The sequence below is a fragment of the Anolis sagrei genome, chromosome 2, assembly GCF_037176765.1.
Source record: "Anolis sagrei isolate rAnoSag1 chromosome 2, rAnoSag1.mat, whole genome shotgun sequence".
NCBI lineage: Eukaryota > Metazoa > Chordata > Lepidosauria > Squamata > Dactyloidae > Anolis > Anolis sagrei.
Window position 1 is genome coordinate 137,903,514 of NC_090022.1, and position 23,920 is coordinate 137,927,433.

Below are 23,920 nucleotides of genomic sequence, written 5' to 3' on the forward strand. Positions count from 1 at the left end.
TCACAAAAATGCCTGAGAATTTCCTACAACGCATGGGGGCGCTCCAGCAGACACATCACATAGTTCCTGGAGCACACCACACTTTACACGCAGAAGTTTACAAATTTGATCTCTGTTATAGCAGAGAAATGTGAAAGAGCTTTCTCACCAAGACTATGGAAATCTGCCGCTTAGCCAGAACAGATGAAATTAAATTGGCATCTGCTTTAACTGGCATCTGGCAGGTTCTTATGAAAGTTGGCCACGGTACTCCCATGGGCCTGGCAACCAGTTTCCCATGCTTGTGTTATCGCCAATGAGCAGGGAAGGAGTGGTACCTAAATGCCTAGCCTTGTAAGACTACAGACTGAATACAGAAGCCACCTTCCCCTTTCAGTCATTCTCAATAAACGTCTTCTCTCACAAGTATCAAAAAAGTGAGACAAGGCACTTATGTGAACAAGGGGTTTTGGGGGTGTGGGAAGCATTTTTTAGGCCCTGGTGCCTTCTCTTCTTATTTCAGAGCATGGAGCGGAACGGAAAGCCCAATCCAATGTCATCAGGGTGGGCAGGACCCCTTTCTTGGATTAGCAACTAATGGGATTTAGCTGCTCATCCAATATCTTTCCTTCAATACAGGAAGGGAGGGGGCTAAACGCCACTTTGGATCAAAGACGCCCCCTCCTCAGAGAGAAGTGCAGCTCAGTTAAGCTGTTTCTAATTAAAGTCAGCGCCTACATGTCCATCACCAGACCTGGGCTAGCAACAGCAACCTGAATCAAGAGGAAAGCCATGTATGCGAAGGAGAAGCCGGCAAGGGGTGGAGGCACAGATGGAGAGACATCGAGGTGGGAAAGTCTTTTTGTAAAGAAATGAGTTATTAGTAAACACAGAGACACTACTCAGGAGGTGGGAGAAAAAGCACAAAATCTCTTTCTTTGGTAAAGTGTTGAAATGCAGAACCACACTGCCAGACCCCGAATGCTACCTAAGCCCTCCTGAGCAATCCAAAAACCCTCTTTAACCCCAGTTCAGCACTGGGGAGATGTAGACTCCATTTTTTAAAGGGCTATTTGGTTCACCTGAACTCCTGTGTATATGTGAGTGCACACATGCTCCTTCACACAGTAATTCCTGAATGCCGTTTCCTGATGACAGGAATGAATGAAACAGTCTTTAGAGCTACTTCACACAGCATATTCCTTAACGTCTGCAAAACATGACACTGGAGCCAGCATCTACATAAAACAAGTTTAATATCCAATAGGGGTGCACAGAGGTCATGGTGCATCCAACTGTTCAGGGGGGCCAAGAAAAACACATATAGGGAGTCATGGCCCAGAGAATGAACAAAACCAGAAAGAAAGGGGAAAGGTAAATCACTTTACACCAAGCCAAAGGAGCTGAAGATTAATTTAGAGGGTGGGAGAGGGAAGGGGGAGGTAGGAAGATGGAGAGAGAGAAGTCAATACATATTTGCCAGAATAGGGAAAGGGGAACACACAGTACCAACACTGTCCAGAGGCAGGGAGTGACCAGAAAGTTACATGCACTGAACTGGGTCTGATCCTAATACAATCATTACCCCCCCCCCCAAATAATGAAAAGGGGGGAGGAAAAAGACTCCTCCACTTCCCCAACATGGAAAACAAACCTTTAAAGAGCCAGGGTTATATCTCAGGGCAGGGGAAGGAGGGGGAAAGTCACCTGTCTTAAGGGATAACACCACATATATAGGCAGCAATGAAATTCTGCCCTTAGGAAGCCTCCAGAGGGAAGGCAGAGCAGGTTGGTGGAACTATTTAGCAGCCAAGGTGCTGACATGTCCATCTTGTGACAGGAAAGAGCAGGGAAGGAGTTTTGTACAATAGCTGTTCACAGCATTGGTCCCAAACCTTCTCAGCAGCTCATGCCAATGCCCAATAAATGCTGGTCTAATTCTATGGGGGAATGGAAAGAGCCAAGGAGGCTGAGGAGAAGCAAACTACGGAGGGCCCCAGGTGCCATATGGTCAAAAAGGTTGGAATGCAAGCGATTCAGTTTATTAGCAGCGCCAAGAGTTGCTATCCACATGCGTCACTAATGAGATTGTTAACAGGCAATGGATGGGGAGGCAGGAAGTTTCAATAAAGAATGCTCCATACTGCTGCAATATCATTCTTGCCAGCAGAGGGAACTGCTGAATACAAACACAAGGCAAGAAAGAAATGTGTAATTTTTTATTGGGGTAGAGTGGGTTGTAATTAGGTGGAACTCATTGCATCCCTCCCACTCCAACATGCTACCATCAAGAAGTAATGGGCCTTTTCCTCATCTGCAGCAGCTAGATTTCTGAAACCATCCCCACTTCTTGCATTCACCATCTCTGCCTCCCCAGCATATGGCCCCAGTTTTGCCATCATTAGCCCTGGATTCCTCCTTTCTACTCTGCACTAACAGCACAAGAAAGAAAGCAAGAAAAGCAGCTGCCACTGAATTCTGGTCCCCTCCAGTTAAAGAGTGTGCCAAGTTTCACATACCACCAAGGAAATACAAACTGATCAACAAAATATAGAAAGGAAAGGGAAATAAGGGGGAAAGAAAACAAGGGAAAAAAAGAAAGGCCACAGAATCGGCGTCCAACCCCCACTTGCCCCAACCCCTCCCACCACACCCATATATTTTATTATCTCTATATATATATTTATCACACACGCACGCGCACACACAGAGACCGTGCAAAAAAACTCCTGGCAGAGCCAGGACATGAGAAAATAAAGAGAAAAAACAAGAGAAGTTGAGAGAGAGAAAAAGGAAACCAAAAGTTCACCCCATCCCACCCCGCCCCCACCCCCACAGCAACCGGTGCCGCCAGAGAGGAAAAGCAAACCCAACAGGGAAAGGAGAGGGAGGGAGGGACTGGGGGGAGCGCAGGAAGGAGAGGGGAGACCAACCCAAACTGGAACCCACAGCCAGGGGCTGAGCCCCACTCCTCCTGCACTCATTTCTTGTTCTTCAGCTGGTTGGCCAACCAATCCAAGCCCTCGTAGAGGCCGTCCCCGCTCGTGGCGCAGGTGGCCTGGATGTACCAGTTGCGGTGACGCAGCGAGTGTAGGCCCAGCTTGTCTGTGATTTCTGCAGCATTCATGGCATTAGGGAGGTCCTGGAAGAGGGATGAAAAAACAAGAAGGGATGAGAAGGAGGACAGAGGTGCACAATGATCAGGAAATGGGGGAGCGCACTGGCTACCTATGGGACCTTCGTGGTTCATTCCCCTCCACACCCAATTTTGAAAACTTTAAACTTTTTTTTTAAAGTAGAATGTTTTGCCCAAAAGGTTCCACATAACTCTGGGGGGTGAAAATATCGACACTTTTTAAACCAGACCACAGTTTTTAAATACTTTTTGAAAAACATCCAGCTGACTTTTCAAAGTTCTGAGGGTTGAAATATGGTTCAAGGGACATATTTGCCCTATCCCAAGACTTACTGCTATTTCAATATTCAATCAAAAACAAAAGAAAAAAGAAAAAGTGCTCTTTATTAAATGCAAATGCACTTTAAATCACCAATTCTTCCTTTTAGTCACTAGCTAGTTTTTCCATGGTAGCTGAAGCATTTGTGGATACCATACACATGGCCATGCTGGCCAAAGCTTGGACAAGTTTTGTTCTGGGGGATACAGTTCTCATCACTGGCCATTATTTCCAGATTATGGATTTTGGGGGGGGGGGGGGAGGTATCCATTCGAAAGCCTGATCTGGCCAGACTTATCATGCCCATGATGCACCTTTGACAGAAAGAAGCTTAGTTTTTGCTGATGATGTTGGATCTATTTGTTGCTAGCCTATTTGGTCATCCAAGTAAGGATACTTCTTCTGTCCTATTTCAGCCTCTTTGTCAGGTCTTTCCATAGTAGTCAATGTCTATAATAGAATGGGCTTTATTTCTTTTGGGTAAATAAATATAATTTGTACTCCAAGAAAGCTTGCAGGTATCTTCTGATTTAAATCATTTATTTTGCTCCTTCTATTTATAGGGAAACACAGTACATGGAAATCATACTAATGGAAGGCCATATAACACCTCACTACCACCACACTTTGATTGAAAAAATACTACTAAATATTAACAGTTAAATAATTATTACATTTATACATGTAATACACTTGCACACAGAAGACTGGGCGACTTGGAAGGTGCTTAACAGACTGCTCTCTGGCACAACAAGATGCAAAGCCAACCTTAAGAAATGGGGCCACAAAGTAGAGTCCACAACATGCAAATGTGGAGAAGAGCAAACCACAGACCACCTACTACAATGCAGCCTGAGCCCTGCTAGATGCACAATGGAGGGCCTTCTTATAGCAACACCAGAGGCACTCCAAGTGGCCAGCTACTGCTCAAATGAAATTTAGTATAATGCCTAATTTTTAAACTGTGTTTTTTTAAAAATGCATTACAACTGTAACATCGGTTTGCTTCTGATACAATAAATAAATACTATTACATTCATATCCTACAATGGCTTCAATGTCTACTCATTCAAATAGCTCACTACTGCCTCTTAGTTTTATCTTTGAAACAAGTCTATGAAGTAGACATGGGAAACAGAGTGAAACAGATCAAAGGTCATCCAGCATGTTTCATAACTCAGTGGAGGCTTGGACCTGGATTTTTCATATCCTAGCTCCTAGACTTTAGGAGCTACACCACATTAGCGTCCACCCAATCTGAGATTTCATGTCAGGGCTCTCCATACACTACCACATTGACAAGGAAGCACTATTTACCAAAGCAGTTGTGACAAAACACCTACATCCAGGATAAGTTGACCAATTAGTCATGTAGGGCAGTGAATAAAGCATTTATCTACCTACTCTTTTCGCCACATTTTGCCAGTGTTGATACAGCAGTTGTTGTTATTTTACTGACACAAAAACACAGTATATCACAGAAAACAAGATATATATGCTGGATTTTGTATCACAAAATCACACGTTGAACACTTCCCAAGCGTCTAGGACTGTGTTGTTGTTGTTGTTGTTATTATAAATCCATTGTGCCACCGTGGTTCCTTAAAACTGAAGTTGGGAGGATAGTATAGAAATGCTTCAAGAAAATACTATTTTGATAATTTGTTTAGAAATTGTTTCTATGTTCTATAATTTAATTTGTTTCTGCTAGCCCAGTGGAGGAAACAAGAGATAGACAGAATGCTCATATCTGGCTTTTGAATATTTATAATATTTATTCTTTCATAGAATTACATATATAATTACAATAAGTAATTTTAATTCACTCAATTCTCCACCCAGTACCAACCTATGTGTTACATAGAACATCCAGAACCCTGACTATCAAACAAAAATTATAGACATAAGGGGGTGGTGAGGCCACATATGAATATGCAAGAAGAAGGGAGGGAGCTGCTGGTTCACAATAGCAACATGTATTGAGAAAGCAAATGTACTTGAAAACATTTTCCTTCAGCACCAACTAATACAATCCTCCTTTACTGAAGCACAGAAGAATAGTCTCCCACACAAGACCACTCTGCAGGTTATAGCAGTCCACCCAACTATTGACAATGAATGTTGGTTCTGCTCTGTAGCTTAGGGAGTAGGGACACATTGAAACTGCAGGGGAAACAGCAATGACAGACGTAGGACACATGAGAGAACACTTGCAAGGGCTCTTTGATATTCTAAGTCTGCCACAATCCCTCTCAGGAATACAAAACTCTGGAAAACAGCTTTGGAAACAAGGCTTACACAACTTCTGTTCACCCTATATGTTGTTGTTGTTATTATTATTATATTTATTATACACCACTTTATCTCCCCAAAGGGGACTCAAAGAGGCTTGACGTAAAAGCATTGGTATCCAATTTAAAATATACAAATACAAAAATATTAAAATAGAATTAAACAGAAACAGCATTAAAAATTTCTGTTTGAATAAAAAGGTTTTAACCTGCTGTTGGAAGAACAGCAGGGAGGGGGCCGTTCTGACTTCCCTGGCCAGAGAGTTCCAGAGTCGAGGGGCAGCCACCAAAAAAGAAGGCTCGCTCTCACATTCCCACCAACCATGCTTGAGATGGAGGTGGGACCAAGAGAAGGGTCTCTCCTGACAATTTCAGGTCCTGAGCAGGTTCATACAAGGGGATGCGGTCAGCCAAACAGCCTGGACCAGAACTGTCTAGGTTCTTTTTTTGAGGACAATAGTCAGTACAGTTAGGGGAGGAAGCAAAAGAACATTTACCTTTCAGCTAAGCTACCAGTATTATGTCTGTTTCATATATACTACACCATCAATCTTATTGCATGAATGGGAGGAAAGGTCTTTTCTGAGAGGAGGAATTCAGGTCCCAAATTCAGTATCAATTACAACATGCAGACAATTATATCTCAGTATTTACCAAACTTCTACATCATTGAGTGGGCAGTCAGGAATATTAAGACACAAAAACAACCACCCCTTTCTCTGTACACTTTAGATTTTTTATCGTATCTCAATACTAGGCAACAGGAAACAATTCAAATTTTGATGGACTACAACTTCCACAGCCAATTACAGTGGATCATGGAAAGTGAACGACAACATATTCAGGGCTATAGATTACTTATTTCTGCCACTGGAATTGAAAATTCATTCTTTTCAAAATTCTGATCAACACTGGGCAGATCTCAGTACACACTCCGGGGCTTTGTGGATGTTAAGGTACCTCATGAGAATGGAGGTATGTGGTGATTATTTCATATTGATAATCACAATACAGAAAGATGTTCACCTATATACAGTATGTGATGCCAACTAATAAACCTGTAACATGTGGGCTATTCTATCTCCCTTAGTATCAGCTATTCAGTGCAATAGGTAGTCTAGCTATGAGAAAGAAAGGAAACATTGTTTAACAAGCTCTCAGAGATGATGTGGTAATACTGGCCCATGATCAAGTTTCTCTAGAATGTGCGCATCTTACACATCCCTAGACTACAATGTTCACCATCCACTATCATGTGCTATGCTGGCTAGGGCTGATGTGAACTGGAATCCAATAACATCTAGGTAACTACATATTTTCTCTCCTTCCTCTACAATGGACTGAAGAATTGTAGTAAGGCAGAGGGCCATTTTTGGTGCCAGCAGAAGTCCTGAGGACCATCCTTCTTTAGGTTTAATTTTAACCAAAAAATGGTTAAAAACAGTGAGAGACTAGTATAGTATACAGTGTGACCCTTTGCCTGAAGAAGGCACTGTGGAAGAGCTTCTTCCCGTCTTTCATTGGGACTAGGAACCACATGCAGTCTGCAGTCCAAATTCTACACTTTCCTTGCCTTGACAAGGCAATAAGTAGCACTACTATCATAAACCCAGCATAGGAAAAACTTCTCCAAAATTCTATGTCAGAAAGTCCTCCCTTTCCTAACAAGAAAATAAAGTTAGACTACATTCAATTCTTGAGAAGACCTGCACAAAAATGTGCTCAGCCCCCCACCTTAAGTCTCCAAGGCTAAGAAGCACCCCTTCTCTCCCAGTCTCACCTGCTTATTAGCAAAGACAAGAAGAACAGCGTCTCGCAGTTCATCCTCTGCCAGCATCCTCATTAGCTCCTCACGGGCCTCATTCACTCGCTCCCGATCATTGCTATCCACCACAAAGATCAAACCTGAAAGAGGAGAAAAGGCTTGACACAAGTGGGGGTGGGGTGGGCAGATGTGCATGTGGCTCAAAAAGAGGCTTCTTGCTAGCAGGGCACAAGGAAAAAACAAATTGGAACTCAGATTTGTCTACACCAGAACCATAAAAGAATGGGGCAGCAGGGGCTCTAGGCTTACAGTGGACAGAAACATTTAAAAGCTCCAGCAATCAAGACATGCACAGATGCAAACCAATCTACAATCTCTTTTTTTCTGGTGGAAATAGGAATATGTGTTTCCACCCAGGAACATGAAGGAATGAACATCTTTTCTAATAAAGAAGAGCACTCTATTGAAGATGGAAAAAACCAAAGTTCCTCAACTATGTTAGCACTCTCTTACTATCTCTTTCAGCAATTAATATTAATGGACTGTCAATTACTGTATTTCCCTACAAAATATAAATGTCTGCATTGTCCTGGTTTTAAAATTTTAGGTTTAGCATTATGGCCTGAACGAAAACAGAAGTTTAAAACTGTTCTCGTAGTCCATGAATATTATCTGATTACAGACAGTCCCCAAGAACATCTGACCTACATCCCACTCCTAGTTACAAATGTGGTGGCAGTGGCTCACATTGCAGTACTTGAAAATGTTTAAGCATTTACATAAACAGATAAAAAATCAATAGTTTGTTAAGACTAACATCTGTCTGGAGTTACACTTAAAAATGTGTCTGTTCCACCTTACATACAAATTCAACTTAAGAACAAACCTACCCAACCTATTTTGTCTGTAACCTAGGGACTGTATGTATAAGTAAAACAAAATTTATAAACTGTGAATTAAACCAAAGCTTTTAGATCACTGATGGTATGTCTTTAACAAGAATGGAAGCAGGGTGAATCTAAAAAACAGAAGGCTCACTGATTGCTTCTGAATCTGTGCAATGTCAGGTAAACCACAGATGTCTAACATGTAGGGCTGGAAATGATACCATGGAGCAAGATGTCCAGCATTGCTTTCAGCTCAATCTGAAGCAAATCATACTATACTGGTCTGGAATAGTTCAAAGTTAATAGATCTTTTAATAATATGTCTTTACTACATTTTTGACAGAGTGGGAAACAACTGGAGCGAATTCTTAATTTACTACAGGAGTTGACTATTTAAAAAGTCTGTCCTGATTTGCAGAATTACAGCTACTAGACTGTATTCTACTCCGAAGCATTCAACAAGAACCTTCCAGTTTCTTTATCACTTTTACTTAGCAAGGACACTTCAATTTTAACCTTAATTTAACTCCCATGTAGTTTCTGCTAACTCCATAATCGGACCCTCAGCCATGCCCAAGATGATCACAATAAAAGAAGTCCCAGATTTTTCAAATGTATTTCTTTTGATTTTTCTCACTGCAAACATATAATTACATTTTTGGGGGGACAGAGGGTAAGAAATGTGTGGCTCTCCACATGTTGTTGGACTACATCTCCAAGCAGCCCCAGTGAGCTGAACCAATGGTAAGTAATTCTGGGAGTTGTAATCAAACAATAGCTGGTCAGTTGTACCTAGCCAACTCCTGATTTAAATGACTGCTTCTCCTGGGATGAAAAGAGGTAAAAGTTAATCATGTACTCTATTGATTTACCTCTGAAAAAACATCAAGAATGTTTCAAATGAGTTCACAGGCTGTTGATTCCAAAATGAAAACAAACACTTGCTAGCATAAAAGGAGGGCAGTGTGAAGAGAATAAAGGAAGACTCTTTGAATATCAAAATACATTATCATACCCTGGGTGTTCTGGAAGTAATGCCGCCACAAGGGCCGGATCTTGTCTTGGCCACCGACATCCCATACAGTGAAGCTGATGTTCTTATATTCAACCGTTTCCACGTTAAATCCTGAAAAAAAAAGGAGCACGTTCATTAGTAAGTTCCACACAGCAGGGAACTCAGCTATCCTGGGAGTCTAAAGGGAGTAAAAAATAACTGAATATACAAAGATACCAAAGGGGAGGAATCAACAGTAGATCTTACATAGCTTGTAGTCAGTTTGACTCATTCCAGGACAATATATGGATAGAGGTGTACTAGGCTTCAAGATTAGATTGGCAGGCCTGTTTTGCCTTTTTGCCAGTTTCTAGCATGATACTGAAAGGGGAAGTTCTTAAGCTGACAACTGCAATTTTTTTTTAAAAAAAGTTCTGTAATTTCAGCATTCATTATCAAGCTCTTTCTATGGGCGGTTCTAAAGAACATACTGAAAAAATGTATCATTTCTGAAGTTTGAGTCTCAGTTATGGATCAGCAGTGGAGTTTAAGTAACCATAGGATCTAGTGTTTGTGCATATTCCTCATTAATTACCCCCATGTCCAACATAACCCCACAGAAGTAGGATATGCAGTTCATGAAAGACTATAGCCAGGCAATCCACTCTCTTCCAAAGGGTCCTGGGACGATCTTGTCAAAGCACAAGAGTTGCACAGCAAAAGTGTGCATTTAAATGTGCTTGTAAATATCATTAGCTTTCTCTTTTTTCTAAATTATAAGCCACTGAAAAAAGGACAATGCAGTGATTTCAAAGTTCTCTTTGCACCTGTAAAATTAACTTGTTTTCTTCCAACTCCCTTAGGCAAAATCAATTTGACAATCTCGTTGTAATACAGAGATCAGAATGAACTTCAAAGCAAATACCCAAAATGATTGAAATGTCTCAAATTTGTAATGCAATATTTCTTTTAATAACTGCTTGAGGGATAAGAACAGCAGAAGGTGGGGACTAGCCTCCATCTCTTTTCTTGTATTACTCCAGGGGGGAAAAAAACTGGATAGACATGAATGCAAGAAAGAATCCAGACTAGATGCCCATGGGGTTTGACCTAGCAGGGCTCTCCTCATGTCCTTTAGGATAACTGGCAGAATATGCTTGGAGGGCTGGATTAATAGTCATCTTGGTTTACTGTTTGCATTCAATTCCACTCTTAACTCGAAGCAGAACTTCACTTCTTAGATGAACATTAAGCCAGAACTCAGAAATATTCCTTTCTTGGCTTTTAACTACAACTCCCAGAATCCCACAACTGCAATTCTGGGAGCTGCAGTACAAGAAGAATTTTCCCAGCTGCAGACTCTGCTCTAAACATAGCCCCTTCCAAAGCTGGAAATGAAACTTGGAAGGCCAGTAATAAATCAAGTCTGGACAAGTTACTGACACTGCAGGCAGGATTGTGTGGGTACATGTGTGTGCTTAAGTTTCACTTCTGATATAGCTGCTCCCAGTTCTGTGAGTCATACTCACTGAGCCTGCTGTGTGCTTCCCATTAGGACAGGAAAAGACTAGTACAATGACAGAGAACCTGTTTTAATGTATTAGACCACTTCCATCTCACAGTTTTCTAAGAACTGGGACTAAACGACAGGTGCAGTAAGAAAGGTAGGACGGGAAATGTCTCTGGGGAAATTGGGTGCTTGCTTACATTGGTGACCTGAAGTGGCCATCATGCAACCATCATATGACTGCAATTTAATCTTAAAAAAGAAATTCAGGAGAAGACAGATTCCACAATTCATCTTAAGAAACCATACCAATAGTGGGGATGGTAGTAACGATCTCTCCCAGCTTCAGCTTGTAGAGGATGGTGGTCTTCCCAGCAGCATCAAGTCCAACCATAAGGATACGCATCTCCTTCTTGCCAATCAAGCTCTTCAGCAGGTTGCCAAAAATGTTCCCCATGGCAGCAGGTTCAACCTTGCAGGTTCTTCTGTCCAGGTGATGTCAAAGGACAAGTCCTGTTATGAAAGAAATGATCATTACATGGAGAAAGAATGCTTCCTCCTAGCAGGCCTCAGGAAGCTAAACATTTCTAGAGCACAGATTTCAAGACTATCCAGCCAAGGATTCAGAGGGCTATCGCTTGAACTGATAGCTCTTCAGATGCTGTTAACTATGCTCACAATCCTGTTGGTGCCTGTCAGTGTAGGTGGTGACAGCAGGAAAAAAAGGAAGCATGTGTAGTATTTAAGAATGCAATAAAGAAGAAAAAAGTGCTTCAGAACTGAAATATTTTGTCTCTCTTCTCTTGCCACTGTTGTGCTACCCCAGAAAAAGTCAAAGCACTAGCTCAGTGCACCAAGAAGATTAAGGCCTCTTCTTCCCATGATTCATAACTATGGGTTATTCTGGATTGAGCTGATGAATGCTGGGAGTCCAAAAACATCTGGAAGGCTATAGTTCCTCTACATTAGCAATTTCTATGATTCCCTCTTGCCACTTTGCTCACAGGTCTCACAGGTTCCACATCGAAATATGCTGAATTACCCATCTTTCAATCATGCCCACCAATTTAAACCTTTTTAATGGCTCAGGTTGAAACACAAGACATCAAATGACACAGCAACTATATCACCAAGCGTGCAGTAAACTTGAAAAGTTTTGCTATAAGGAGATATTAAGCTTATTTCCATGGGCAGGGCATCTGTCATGGCTCATTCACACATGAATAATGTTACATTTAACATGCAGTCAAGAACCTCTTTCTGCACATTAAGCCAGCCTTGAAAATTAAAAAAAACCCACATTTAATGCTCTGAAATATTTTCACAGTATCTTGTCCACCTACACAATTTTGTTATTCATCCACTGCACCTGCAACAGCTAGAAAGATAGACATACCCTTTTTCCATTCATGAAGTCTTCCCAGGCAATCACTGGGAGACCATTCTTATCAGCCGTACGAAAGAAGGTAAATGGATCCTTAGAATCCTTGCTGTTCCTCTGATTTTCCCTCCATGGTCACAGACAACTATTCCCACTTAAAGGTTTATCACTGAGGCTGCATCTCAACTTTTGTATCTCCAGTGACACCATTTGTAGCACAGCCAGTATGTTAAGGATGCTAGTAGTTATAGTCCATCATGTGGAAGGCCATAATCTCCCTGCTCATGCCTTAAAAGGCTCTTAGTATAATAGTGAAATCTGCCACAAATACAGACACCGAAAAAATGGCATGTAGGAAAATTTGTATTTCCAAAAATGTATTAAAATAAATTAGCCACATGCTAAATCAATACTATAGTAGCCACTCTGGTAGTTTTTTTGTTTCTCCTGTTTGTCCCCCAAGCTATGGATCATGCACGTATCTCTTATTAGTGAATGAGGAAGGCAGGTTTAAATTGAAAGTAAGCACCAAGATTTCAATTTGGATCTAATTTAAATGGAGCTGAGAACTGTGGGTCCCCCAAATATTTCTAAACTACAACTCTTGTCCATCCTAGCCATTGTAGGCAGCCCAGCACTTCTGGAGGGCACCATGATTTCCATCCTTGGTTTACAGTATCAAAAGTTTCCGCAGCTGAAAACACAGGAAGCATTTCCAGAAAACACAAGCAGTCTTTAATGTCATAGATAACATCCAAGAATAAAAATACTGAACCAGATAAACAGAAGCAGCTTATGGACAATTATATCTCATATGAAAATTTATCGCATTATGTTAACTTAAAATTTTTGAAGATTCAATGAAAAATGAACGTATTAAAGATTAGTTTTCTGTTGATTCTTAATCTGTCTAGTTTTGCTATCCAGAAATGTCGTTATTAAGAGAATTGGGACCAAAGACAACTGAGAAAGGGAGGGGGGACCTGTGCAAGTTGGGTTTTGTTTGTGTGTGTGCCAGGAGTGATTTGAGAAACTGCAAGTTGCTTCTGGTGTGAGGTAATTGGCCATCTGCAAGGACATTGCCTAGGGGATGCCCGAATGTTTTCATGCTTTACCATCCTTGTGGGAGGCTTCTCTCATGTCCCCACATGGGGAGCTGGATCTGACAGAGGGAGCTCAACCTGCTCTCTCTGGAGTCGAACCACTGACCTGTCAGCCAGTAGTCCTGCTGGCACAAGGGTTTAACCCACTGTGCCACTGGGGGCTGTTGGTTGTAACTGGGGATCAGTAGCTGAGTAACTATGGACCAGCACTAGCATTACAGCTTCCAGTCCCAAAGCTGAAGAAGACACCAAAAAGAGGGGGTAATGGCTATGACACTCGAACATGCTGTCAAGCCACACTAGGGGAGCATCTGGAAAAATTACTTATAAAACTCTCCAAAATCTCCCAATTAATATGGACACCAGGAGTTGTACTCCACGAAAAAGTCAAGTCTTCCAAACATTGGGGACAATGTTCTTCAGTAGCTATTTTGAGTTAAACACTAATGATTCTCCAGTAAAACTATTTGCTCACTTGAGATCTGGAAACTAGAGTACAGAGAGATCATGCACTAAGGTGTTATTCGCAACCTCCGGCTCATCAACATGCATAATGCAAGCGGAGGCCCAGATTCCCCTTCCTCCACACTAGAGTGGCTGGACTATAGAACTGAGCCAGAGGTGGTGTGGAAGTGGTTATTTGGTTTCAATTAAATAAAATAATTCTTGTGAGATACTAGAACGAATCCTCCTTCATTAAAAAATTGACAACATATTGCATGGGCATATAATCTATCGCAAGTGCCTTTTCCTTCATTTTATACTTCATGGCATCAGACCTCAACTAAACCTGCAATGCAATGCAATGCAATGCAATGCAGTTCATTCTGTAATCTGTAAGGCACAAGTGGGTAACTATAGAAAGAGCACAGGTCAAACCCCCCCCCCCCCCATGGGTTGGCCTTTTGCTTTTTAAGTTCACCAGAAATACTATCACATTACTCCAAGTTTCCATCTTGGGCACATTTTTCCTTGATATATTGGAAGGGGGATAGTAAACTATCATACATGTGGCTAGTTCTGAACTATATTAATTTGTTTTCAACTGAACTGTTGTCTGATAAAGTTTTTTAAAAAACATTTAGGGTTGTGCAACTTTTGAAGGTTATAAGGGAGCTTCAGGGACCATAAAAGTGGGCCTTGGGGACTAAATGTGACCTCTCATCCACACTTTCCCCATTCCTGCTGTAAGGACAGAGATCAAAAACAGAGGTACTCATCTCCCAAATGTTTATCCCTCCGCTAAGTCCTCTTGTCAATGCAAAAGTGATCAAGGAGGGCACACTATGGTGGAAATGTTAGTTACCCCACTCTATACAATTACGAACAAAGATCAACAGTGAAGATAACGAAAAATGATCCCCTAACTTTCTGGTAGTTAGTGGAACAGGATGAAATCAAAACATTTAGAAAGTACAGAGGCTTTCTGCTAGCCACAGAGAATAACTGAAGAAACTGACAACTTGTACAATTCAGTATAACTTTTAGTGTCATTAGGTTAAGAATGGGAACTACAATTCCCAGTATGCTACTGCAAGAGAGGGCATGTGTTTCTGAAAGATGGGAAGTAAAATATTTGAATCTAAGATGAAGTAAGCATGTTTCCGCAAGGATGCACCTGACTTGAAGGATGATTTCTTTCTAAATACCTTTGGAATCATGCAACTTGCTTATCCTGTTCTCATTCAGGGTTAACCTGAATTCCAGGGTGCCATGAATAAGAGAAGGCGCCTAGATGAGACCCATGTTTATACAGCAAACAGGATTCAAATCCAGGGAGAGTGCAGGGGCTAGGCTAAGTTTGACATTACACATCATAGCCCAGGCATATAAGGGATCCTTTCTCCTGTGTAACAATATAGAAAGGCAGATTGGGCAAAAGGAGAAACACACACTCACACACACGTGCCAGGCACTGCCCATCACATGAGGCGTGCCAGGCAAGCCCCATATGGCAGCAGTAGTCGTCATTTCCCCATCCCCCAAATGGGTGGCTTCCAGCTGTGGCGGGAGACATCACTACTGTTCCTATAGCTTTAACTTTGAATGTGTTTTAATGATTTTTAACTGGGAATTTCTAAATACTGGTCATATTTAATCATGTTTTAATGTTTGTATATATGTATATTTTTAATTTTTTATGTGGATACTTTTATCTTAAACTGCTTTGAGTTTCCTTCAGGGCAGATAAAACAGGGTATAAATAAATATTATAAAAGTCATGCCCCTCAGCTGGTTATGCTCCTTAGTCTACATGGGAACTGCAGTCCATCCTAGGACAGAACTAAGCACCTTCAGAGGTGGCATAGACACATTACGGAATACCCCCCCCCCCCCGGTGCACCTTTGGGTGTTGCTGGTTAACACTGGAACCCTTTTCTCTCTCTTAAAAATAGGACTCAAAGTGGCGAACAGTGCTAAAAACAATACAGCATGCCACTGTATTATATGCTGCAGTCAATGTAACCAAACACCTTCAAAGGTTGTGTATTGTCACATCCCCAGTCAGGGGCTGCTGTGGTTTTTACTGATTTTTAAATTTTATTTATGTATTTATTTATTGCATTTTACCCTGCTCTATCTCAACCCTGAGGGGGACGCAGAGCGGCTTCCAAATTGGCAATATTCAATGCTACATTCAACATAAAAACATACAAATACAGAATGCAATACACATTAAAATAATCAAAATATTATAAAAACAATGGCATATAAATGCATTACATATATTGTTAAACATTGCACGTAGACCTGAAATTGTAACCCAGAATCCATTCCAAATTGCATTCCATTCCATACATTTCATAGCTGAATGTTGCCCAGTGCTAATCCCCAAACACTTGATCCCATAGCCAGGTTTTAACTTTTTTTCTAATGGACAGGAGGCAAGGTGCTGATCTGATTTCGCTAGGGAGTTCCACAGCTGAGGGGCCACCACTGAGAAGACCCTGTCTTTTGTCTCGGCCAATCATGCCTGAGGGGGGGGGGGATCAAGAGTAGGGCCTCCCCAGAAGATCTTAACATCCGGGCTGGTCCATAGGGGGAGATACCAATGATATTTAATCCTGTTTTAATGTTAGTCTATTTGTAGATTTAAATCATATTGGAATGTTTTTAATGCAAGGTGCTTTGAGTCTCCTTGTGGAGAGAAATGGGTTATAAATAAACATAATCATAAAAGGTTGATGAGTTTTCTGGGCTGTATGGCTATGATCCAGAAGCATTCTCTCATGACGTTTCGCCCACACCTATGGCAGACATCCTCAGAGGTTGTAAGGTCTGTTGGAAACTAGGCAAGTGAGGTTTATTTATCTGTGGAATATCCAGGGTGGGAGAAAGAACTCTTGTCTGTTTGATGCAAGTGTGAATGTTGCAAATGGTCACCTTGATTACAATTTAATGGTCTTGCAGCTTCAAAGCCTGGCTGATTGGTGTTCTGGGGGAATTCTTTGTTGGGAGATGTTAGCTAACCTTGATTGATTCTTCTCTGGAATTCCCGTTTTCTGTCCTGATTTTAGAGTTTTTAAATACTGGTAGCCAGATTTTGTTCATTTTTATGGTTTTGTCCACATGCTTGTGGATTTCAATGGCTTCTCTGCCTAGTCTGACATGGAAGTTGTTAAGAGTGTTCAAGCATTTCTGTGTTTTCAAATAATATGCTGTGCCCAGGTTGGTAAATAAAGGATGCTTGCCATAGATGTGGGTGAAATGTCAGGAGAGACTGTTTCTGGAACATGGCCATACAGCCCAGAAAATGCACAACTGAGTGATTCCAGCCATGAAAGCCTTCAACAACACATTTAGTACTTCCTTTAGTGTCCTATCTTTATGCTTCCCTGTGTAGTCTGACATGGTGATTGTTAAGAGTGCTCAAGCATTTCTGTGTTCTTAAATAATATGCTGTGTCCAGGTTGATTCATCATGTGCATGGCTGACTTCTCAGGTTGAATTAGTCTGCAGTGCCTTTCATGTTCCTTGATTCATGTTTGGGCAATTATGTGTTTGGTGGTCCCTATGTAGACTTGTCCACAGCTGCATGGTATACGGTAGACTCCTGCAGAGGTGAGAGGATTCCTCTTATCCTTTGCTGAACATAGCATTTGTTGGATTTTTCTTAGTGGGTCTGTAAATTGTTTGTACATTGTGTTTCTTCATCAGCTTCCCTATGCGGTCAGTGGTTTCTTTGATGTATAGTAAGAACACTTTTCCTATGTGTAGATTTTTGTCTTTACTCTCATCTTGGTCTTCTGGTGTCTGAGGTGGAGTATCCATTGGCCTGTAGAGCCCAGTTTAGGTGGTTCAGTTCACCTTGGAGGAGGTGGGGTTCGCAGGTTCTTTTTGCACGGCCTGCCAGGGCTTTAACTATGCTTCTTTTTTGACTTGGGTGATAGTTGGAGTTTTTATGTAGGTGTCTATCTGTGTGCGTAGGTTGTCTGTAAACTGTGTGGCCCAATTGTTGATAGGATTTGCAGACAACTAGGACATCTAGATATGGCAGTTTTCCTTCATTTTCTTTTTTTTCCATGGTGAATTGGATGTTTGTGTGGATGCTGTAGAGGTGGTCCAGGAACTTGATGAGTACTTTTCCTCCATGGCTCCAAGTGGTGAATGGTGAAGGTGTCAGCCAGGCTTTGAATCTGCAAGGCCATTCAATGCTAATCAAGGTGGCCAATGGCAACATTCACACTTGCCTCCAACAGACAAGAGTTCTTTCTCCCACCCTGGACATTATTCCAGAGATAAACCTCACTTTCCTAGTTTCCAACAGACCTCACAACCTCTAAGGATGCCTGCCATTGTAGTGAATACTTTTGGAACAAGGCCATACAGCCTGTAAAACTCACAGCAACCTATTATGATTTATTTATTTATTTACGTCATTTTATCCCACCCATTTCAGCCCGAAGGTGACTCAGGGCGGCGTACAAATCAACAACCAATTAGATGCCATATAAAAATACATACATTGGTTAAAAGCAAACAAAACAAAACAAAATCAAAAAACAAATCAAAAACTAAACCACATGAGAATACATTTAAAAACCATAAAAGCAATAAAAACAAAAATTATAAAACTTTGCCTTCCTGTTCAATTCCTCAACTGTTTCCATCGTCTTAGCTGTTCCTTGTTCGTATTCCAATTTGAGTCTGTCTGGTCATGCTGAAGTTCCAAATGTTGTGTATTTATATCCCACTGAAGGTAATTTTGTACAAAGTCAGAAAACAAAGGTGTCACAATTCCAGACACCCATGGGTTTCTGAGTTGCTGTGAGTTTTCGGGCAGTATGGCCATGTTCCTGAAGCATTCCCTCCTGATGTTTCACCCACATTTATGGCAGGCATCCACAGAGGTTGTCCTGTTTTAAGAGGTTTTTTTTTTAAAAAAATACTGGTAGCCTGATTTTGTTCATGTTCATCGTTTCCTCCTTTTTGTTGAAATTGTCCACATGCTTGTGGATTTCATTTTCTCTGTGTAGTCTGACATGGAAGTTGTTAGAGTGGTCCAGCATTTCTGTGTTCTCAAATAATATGCTGTGCCCAGGTTGGGAAATAAAGGATGCCTGCTATGGATGTGGGGGAAACGTCAGGAGAGAATGCTTCTGGAACATGGCCATACAGCCCAGAAAACTCCCCGCAACCCAGTGATTCTTGCCATGAAAGCCTTCGACAACACATCATCATTATCATCACCACCATAGAGAGGGGATGATAAGAGGGGACTGTTCAATGAGGAGGCAAAGAGCTGGTCCCGGCCCTTGTGCGTGGGACGCCCCTCTACCTCCAGGCCAGGCGCCCAAGGCCTGCTAGGCCTGGCTGCCTTCTTCCTCTCCGCCCTCCACACCTTGGCCAGGTACGGTGGCTCGGAGGGAGCTAGGACGGAGAGCTCCCTCGCCTCGCCTCCCCGCCCCCAGCTTTTTCTCTTCCTCCGCACAGAAGGATGACGAGGAGCAGAGCAGCCATGGCTCCCTGCCTGCCTCCTCCCTCACTCACTTGGTCACTGCACAAGCCGCACACAGCAGGTCCTCCCCGCCTCGCCTCCATCCCTGCCGCAACGCCCGCCCTTTGGCCCCCCGCTGGCCTCGGGACCGGCCTCCCCCTCCTCCTCCCTCACCCCTGCCCGCGCGCCCTTCAACCGCCATTTGCCTTTCCCCCCCTCTCTCCCTCTCCCTCACCCCCGCCATTCCCTCCCTCCCTCCCGCCGTGGAATCTACCTCCCTAACGGTTGGTTTCCTTGGTCACTGGCGGCAGCGGCGGCTGTTCCTCCTATTGCCGCCACCCCCGCAGGGCAAGCCGGGCCCGGGCAACCCACCTGCTTCCTGCGCGCGCGCTGCCTCCTCCTCCTCTTCCTCCTCCTCCTGCCGCCCAGCTGACTCTGCACTCTCCCAACAAGAGCAGCAGCAGCAGCAGCGAATCCCCCCTCCCTTTCTCTCTCTCTTGCGCGCGCGCGCTCTCTCTCTCTTTCACGCGCCGGCCCTCCTCCTCCTTCTCCCCGCACCCGGAAGCAAGGAACAGCAGCGGCATCCGTTCTCCAGGCCCGTGAACACGAGACGCTCTCGCGAGACCTCGCCGCCGCCCCCTCGCGAGATTTCCCCCCGGTGTCCTTCGTTTCCATGGTAGCGTCCGCAGCCACTGCTCCTGCTGCAAGGCGCGGGGGAGGAGGGCTTCCAGGGAGGGAGTCCTTGAAAGGCGCCCTGCTGTGGTGGTGGTGGTGGTGTTGTTGTGGGGGGGACGGTGTTCCTGAACAGGAGGGGACGAAGGGGAAGCCAAGCAGGGAGGGGGCCACGACGGCCAAAGAGCACCGAAGGCCAAACGCTCATGGCAATGTAGACGTGCGCGCGAGAGTGGCAACACCGAGGCCGCACTTCACAGAGAAAGCAGTAACCTTCACATTCACAACACGGAGCCCTGTCACGCTGCACTGTCAAATCGCGATGATTCCGCTTCAACGTGCTGTGGGTGTTGCCATGGCAATAGGAGTGCAATCATAGTGCTGTATCTCTCATAGAATCCTAGAGTTGGAAGAGACCTCATGGGCTATCCAGTCCAACCCCCTGCCAAGAAGCAGGAAAATCGCATTCAAAGCACCCCCGATAGATGGCCATCCAGCCTCTGTTTTAAAGCTTCCAAAGAAGGAGCCTCCACCACATTCTGATCAGCTCTCACAATCAGGAAGTTCTTCCTCATGTTCAAATGGAAACTCCTTTCTTGTAGTTTGAGCTCATGAGATTAGACCAGGCATGGGCAAACTTGGGCCCTCCAGCTGTTAGGAATTGTGGGAGTTGGAGTCCAAAACACCTGGAGGGCCCAAGTTTGCCCATGCCTGGATTAGACCCAAAGTCAGCAGAGTTTAACTTCTGGCCCTCCAGATGTTAAGGAATAGCACCCGAGAACAATGCCACAGTATCATAGCACTGTTATTCCACTTTAACTGCCATGGCAACATCTTGTGGAGTTTGTCTTTTAATGAGGACCAAGAGCTCTCTGGCGGAGGACTGTAAAGGGGCCTTTCAAGACAGCAAATCCCACTATCCCCTAGCACAGTGGTTCTCAACCTGCAGGTTCCCAGGTGTTTTGCCCTACAACTCCCAGAAATCCCACTACTTCACCACACTAGAGAATAAATCTGCCTAGTAGTTGCAGTGGAATTATAACATCTACATGCCTGTTTTATATAAAGTTTTTTATTTGCCATCTGTTAGCCTAACCTTATAGGAAAGATGTATATTTCTAAGGAGGAGAGGGGAGTCCCCTGATTCATGGTGCAGCCATTAGAGTCCTACAGAGTGCTTATTGCCTCCAAAGTCTCCTATGTTTTATAGCCTGGATAATCAGGGTGAGAGCCCCCCCCCCCCTCCCCAGGTTGAAAATGCTGCTGTTGAATGCCAGTAAATGGAAAACCAACTGTCACCCAGGACTTGATCCTGGATGAATATGCTGACCTGGTCTATATCACAGAGACCGGGCTGGATGAGACTGGGTTGGACAATTTCTCTCAGCTCTGCCCACCAGGATTCTCTGTGCAACAGCAGGCAAGGTCTGGGAGGTGGAGTTGCAGTGGTCTATTGTGATTCCATCCCCGTGACCAGGTTCTCCATCCCACAGTCACCAGGGTTCAAGTGTTTACCTAAAAGTGGGTAACTGGGACATAATAGGGATTCTCTTGGTGTACTGTGTGGAATAGAAGAATGGGATATTTAAAGACTGGTCTGTAACATTGTTTAGTGCTTAAAAATATTAATAGAAGATAAATGGTAAGACAGATGTTAGATAACAAAAATAATATTTGTGTCCCCCCCCCAATCTTTCTTATGATACATTGTTAGTTAAGAGTCTTGGTACTATAATGTGTGTGTGATATTATCTTGGGGTAGGGTTGAGAAGTTTCCTTCAAAATATGATGCACAGTTTATTATTATTAGAAAGTTTACATTCACCAATGTTAGAAAACTACATTATGTGTAGGGGGCAGTTCCTGAAGGTCTGAAGATCATTGTAATTTAGTGGTATTGGACATTATACAGATGCAAGTTTTGGTAGTTTTACATATCTTTGTGTGTTCTGTTTTGTCTTTTTCTTTACCCACCTTTCCACCAATTTACATTGCAACCAGTGCAATAGCTGATATAGTGGAAGCAACTAAGCTGGCCCACCCCCAACTGGCAGGCAAAGGCTAAGGCGAAGGGTGAATTTGAAGGCCTTCCTGAAGGAGGCCAGACTTGGTGGTGGTGGTGGTGGTGCAGGGGGGAGGTTGACAGGGGTGGAGCTGCAGACTATTTAGTTTATATTTAATATAAATAAAAACCACAAAAATAATATCTATTTTGCTCCTTAATTCAACCTTATGTTTTTGTCTACTATACAATGACCAATCATTTACAGATCTGCCTTGGTTCAGTGAAGTGACAGTCTAGTCTATCTGCCTCTTATTAAACTTGTGCTGTTTGAACTTCTCCACTCATTGACTTTCTTTCTGTGTTTGCAATAACCCCTAAATGCTTTCACAGCCTCTGCTAGCATTCTGCAAACCATACATTTCCACCCCAGTGTCCTATCTCAAATGGAAAATGTATCTGATTTCTCCATCTGCATGTTTTTTGCCCATCTGACATTGGGGCGGGGGAGGAGGAGAACAAAAGTTTAATATTGGAACCTTTAGTGGTAGCCTGACATAAAAGAAAGAGATGAAATAGATATGAAAATGAATTGATGGAGGAAAGGATCCAGCTGCAGGTCTACAATCAGTGTGATTCAGTATGGGGAAGCCTTATTTAATGGGAGGGATTGGGAGAATATAATAGATGTGACAGGAAAAAAAACCATAGACTTCAGATACTGTACAAGGCAAGTGGGCCACCAGATCATATTCTGCTTGCTTTAATATCAAAGCTAAGCTCTTTCCATGCATCCCTCTTACTTATGGAGTGGGCAAAGTAGTCTTTATCAGGAGTCATCCTATTGCAGATACATTTAACAGTGGAATTTGACAACCCAAAATATGTTGAATATTACCACCTACATCTCGCAAATTTTCTGATTGGTGCTGAACTGCCTCTGACTTTTTGATAAGGGCTGCAAAACTGTACCCACGCACCTGGAAATAGGTCCCACTGAATTCATTCGTTCACATTTATTCACAGACTTGGAGAGGATTATACTTTCAATGAAGTATGAGGGAGTAATGAAGGAAAGGAGCAAAGAGCGACATCTTCCTTCTGGTTTTGGCAAACAGATTCATTTGGCAGCACATTGAACAGGAAAGGCATGAAACAGACTGCTAAAGGAATCTCTCCCATTCATCTCATCATAGGATTTCCCAATGCTTTATGTTCTCATCTTAATCTAGACATACATGAGCAACAGAATCCACAAGTTTAGACCATGGTATTGGCCTAAAATGCAAACACTCAACAGCCATTTGCATTGCCTCCACTAGTCAGGCCGATAGTGGTTTGAATTAACCCTGATGGTGATATTCACAGTGGGAGAGTTAGATTCATTTCCTCCCACTCCTGAAGCCATAACTCCTGTTTGCTTCATCTAGAGCAGGGGTCCTCAAACTAAGCCCCGGGGACCAGATATGGCCCTCCAAGGTCATTTACCCAGCCCTTGCTCGGGGTCTACCTAAGTCTGAAATGACTTGAAAGCATATAACAACAACAACAATCCTATCTCATCAGCCAAAAGCAGGCCCACACTTCCCATTGAAATACTAATAAGTTTATATTTGTTTAAACTGTTCTTCATTTTAATTATTGTATTGTTTTAAAGTGTTTTTTTGCACTACAAATAAGATATGTTCAGTGTGCATAGGAATTAATTCATGCTTATTTCAAATTATAATCCGGCCCTCCAATAGTTTGAGGGACTGTGACCTGGCCCTCTGTTTAAAAAGTTTGAGGACCCCTGATCTAGAGAGACAATGGAATACAGAGATGGTTCAAAACAAATCTGTGCAGTGATGTGGAAGTAATTTACTGAAATGTGAATAAAACCTTTAATTTTTCATGTGGCGTTAGGTACAGTACTGCAAGTTTGCCAGTTGAAGAGGCACCTCTGC

At 42.8% G+C, this 23,920-nt stretch overlaps 1 protein-coding gene across 2 annotated transcripts; it reads right to left on the reverse strand.

The window, feature by feature from the left end:
• Window positions 1-1,218: 1,218 nt before the first annotated feature.
• ARF3 (ADP ribosylation factor 3) lies at window positions 1,219-19,903 on the reverse strand. Of its 2 annotated transcripts, none has more exons than XM_060764121.2 (5): window positions 19,673-19,903; window positions 11,188-11,391; window positions 9,393-9,503; window positions 7,506-7,630; window positions 1,219-3,121 (listed from the first exon to the last, which is right to left on the reverse strand). In XM_060764121.2, the coding sequence occupies exons 2-5, from the start codon at window positions 11,333-11,335 to the stop codon at window positions 2,960-2,962; spliced, it is 546 nt and encodes a 181-aa protein (XP_060620104.1). In that variant the 5' UTR covers window positions 11,336-11,391; window positions 19,673-19,903; the 3' UTR covers window positions 1,219-2,959. The 2 variants fall into 2 exon arrangements, with proteins under 2 accessions (XP_060620104.1, XP_060620105.1); XM_060764122.2 differs by lacking the exon at window positions 19,673-19,903 and adding an exon at window positions 19,575-19,666.
• Window positions 19,904-23,920: the final 4,017 nt, after the last annotated feature.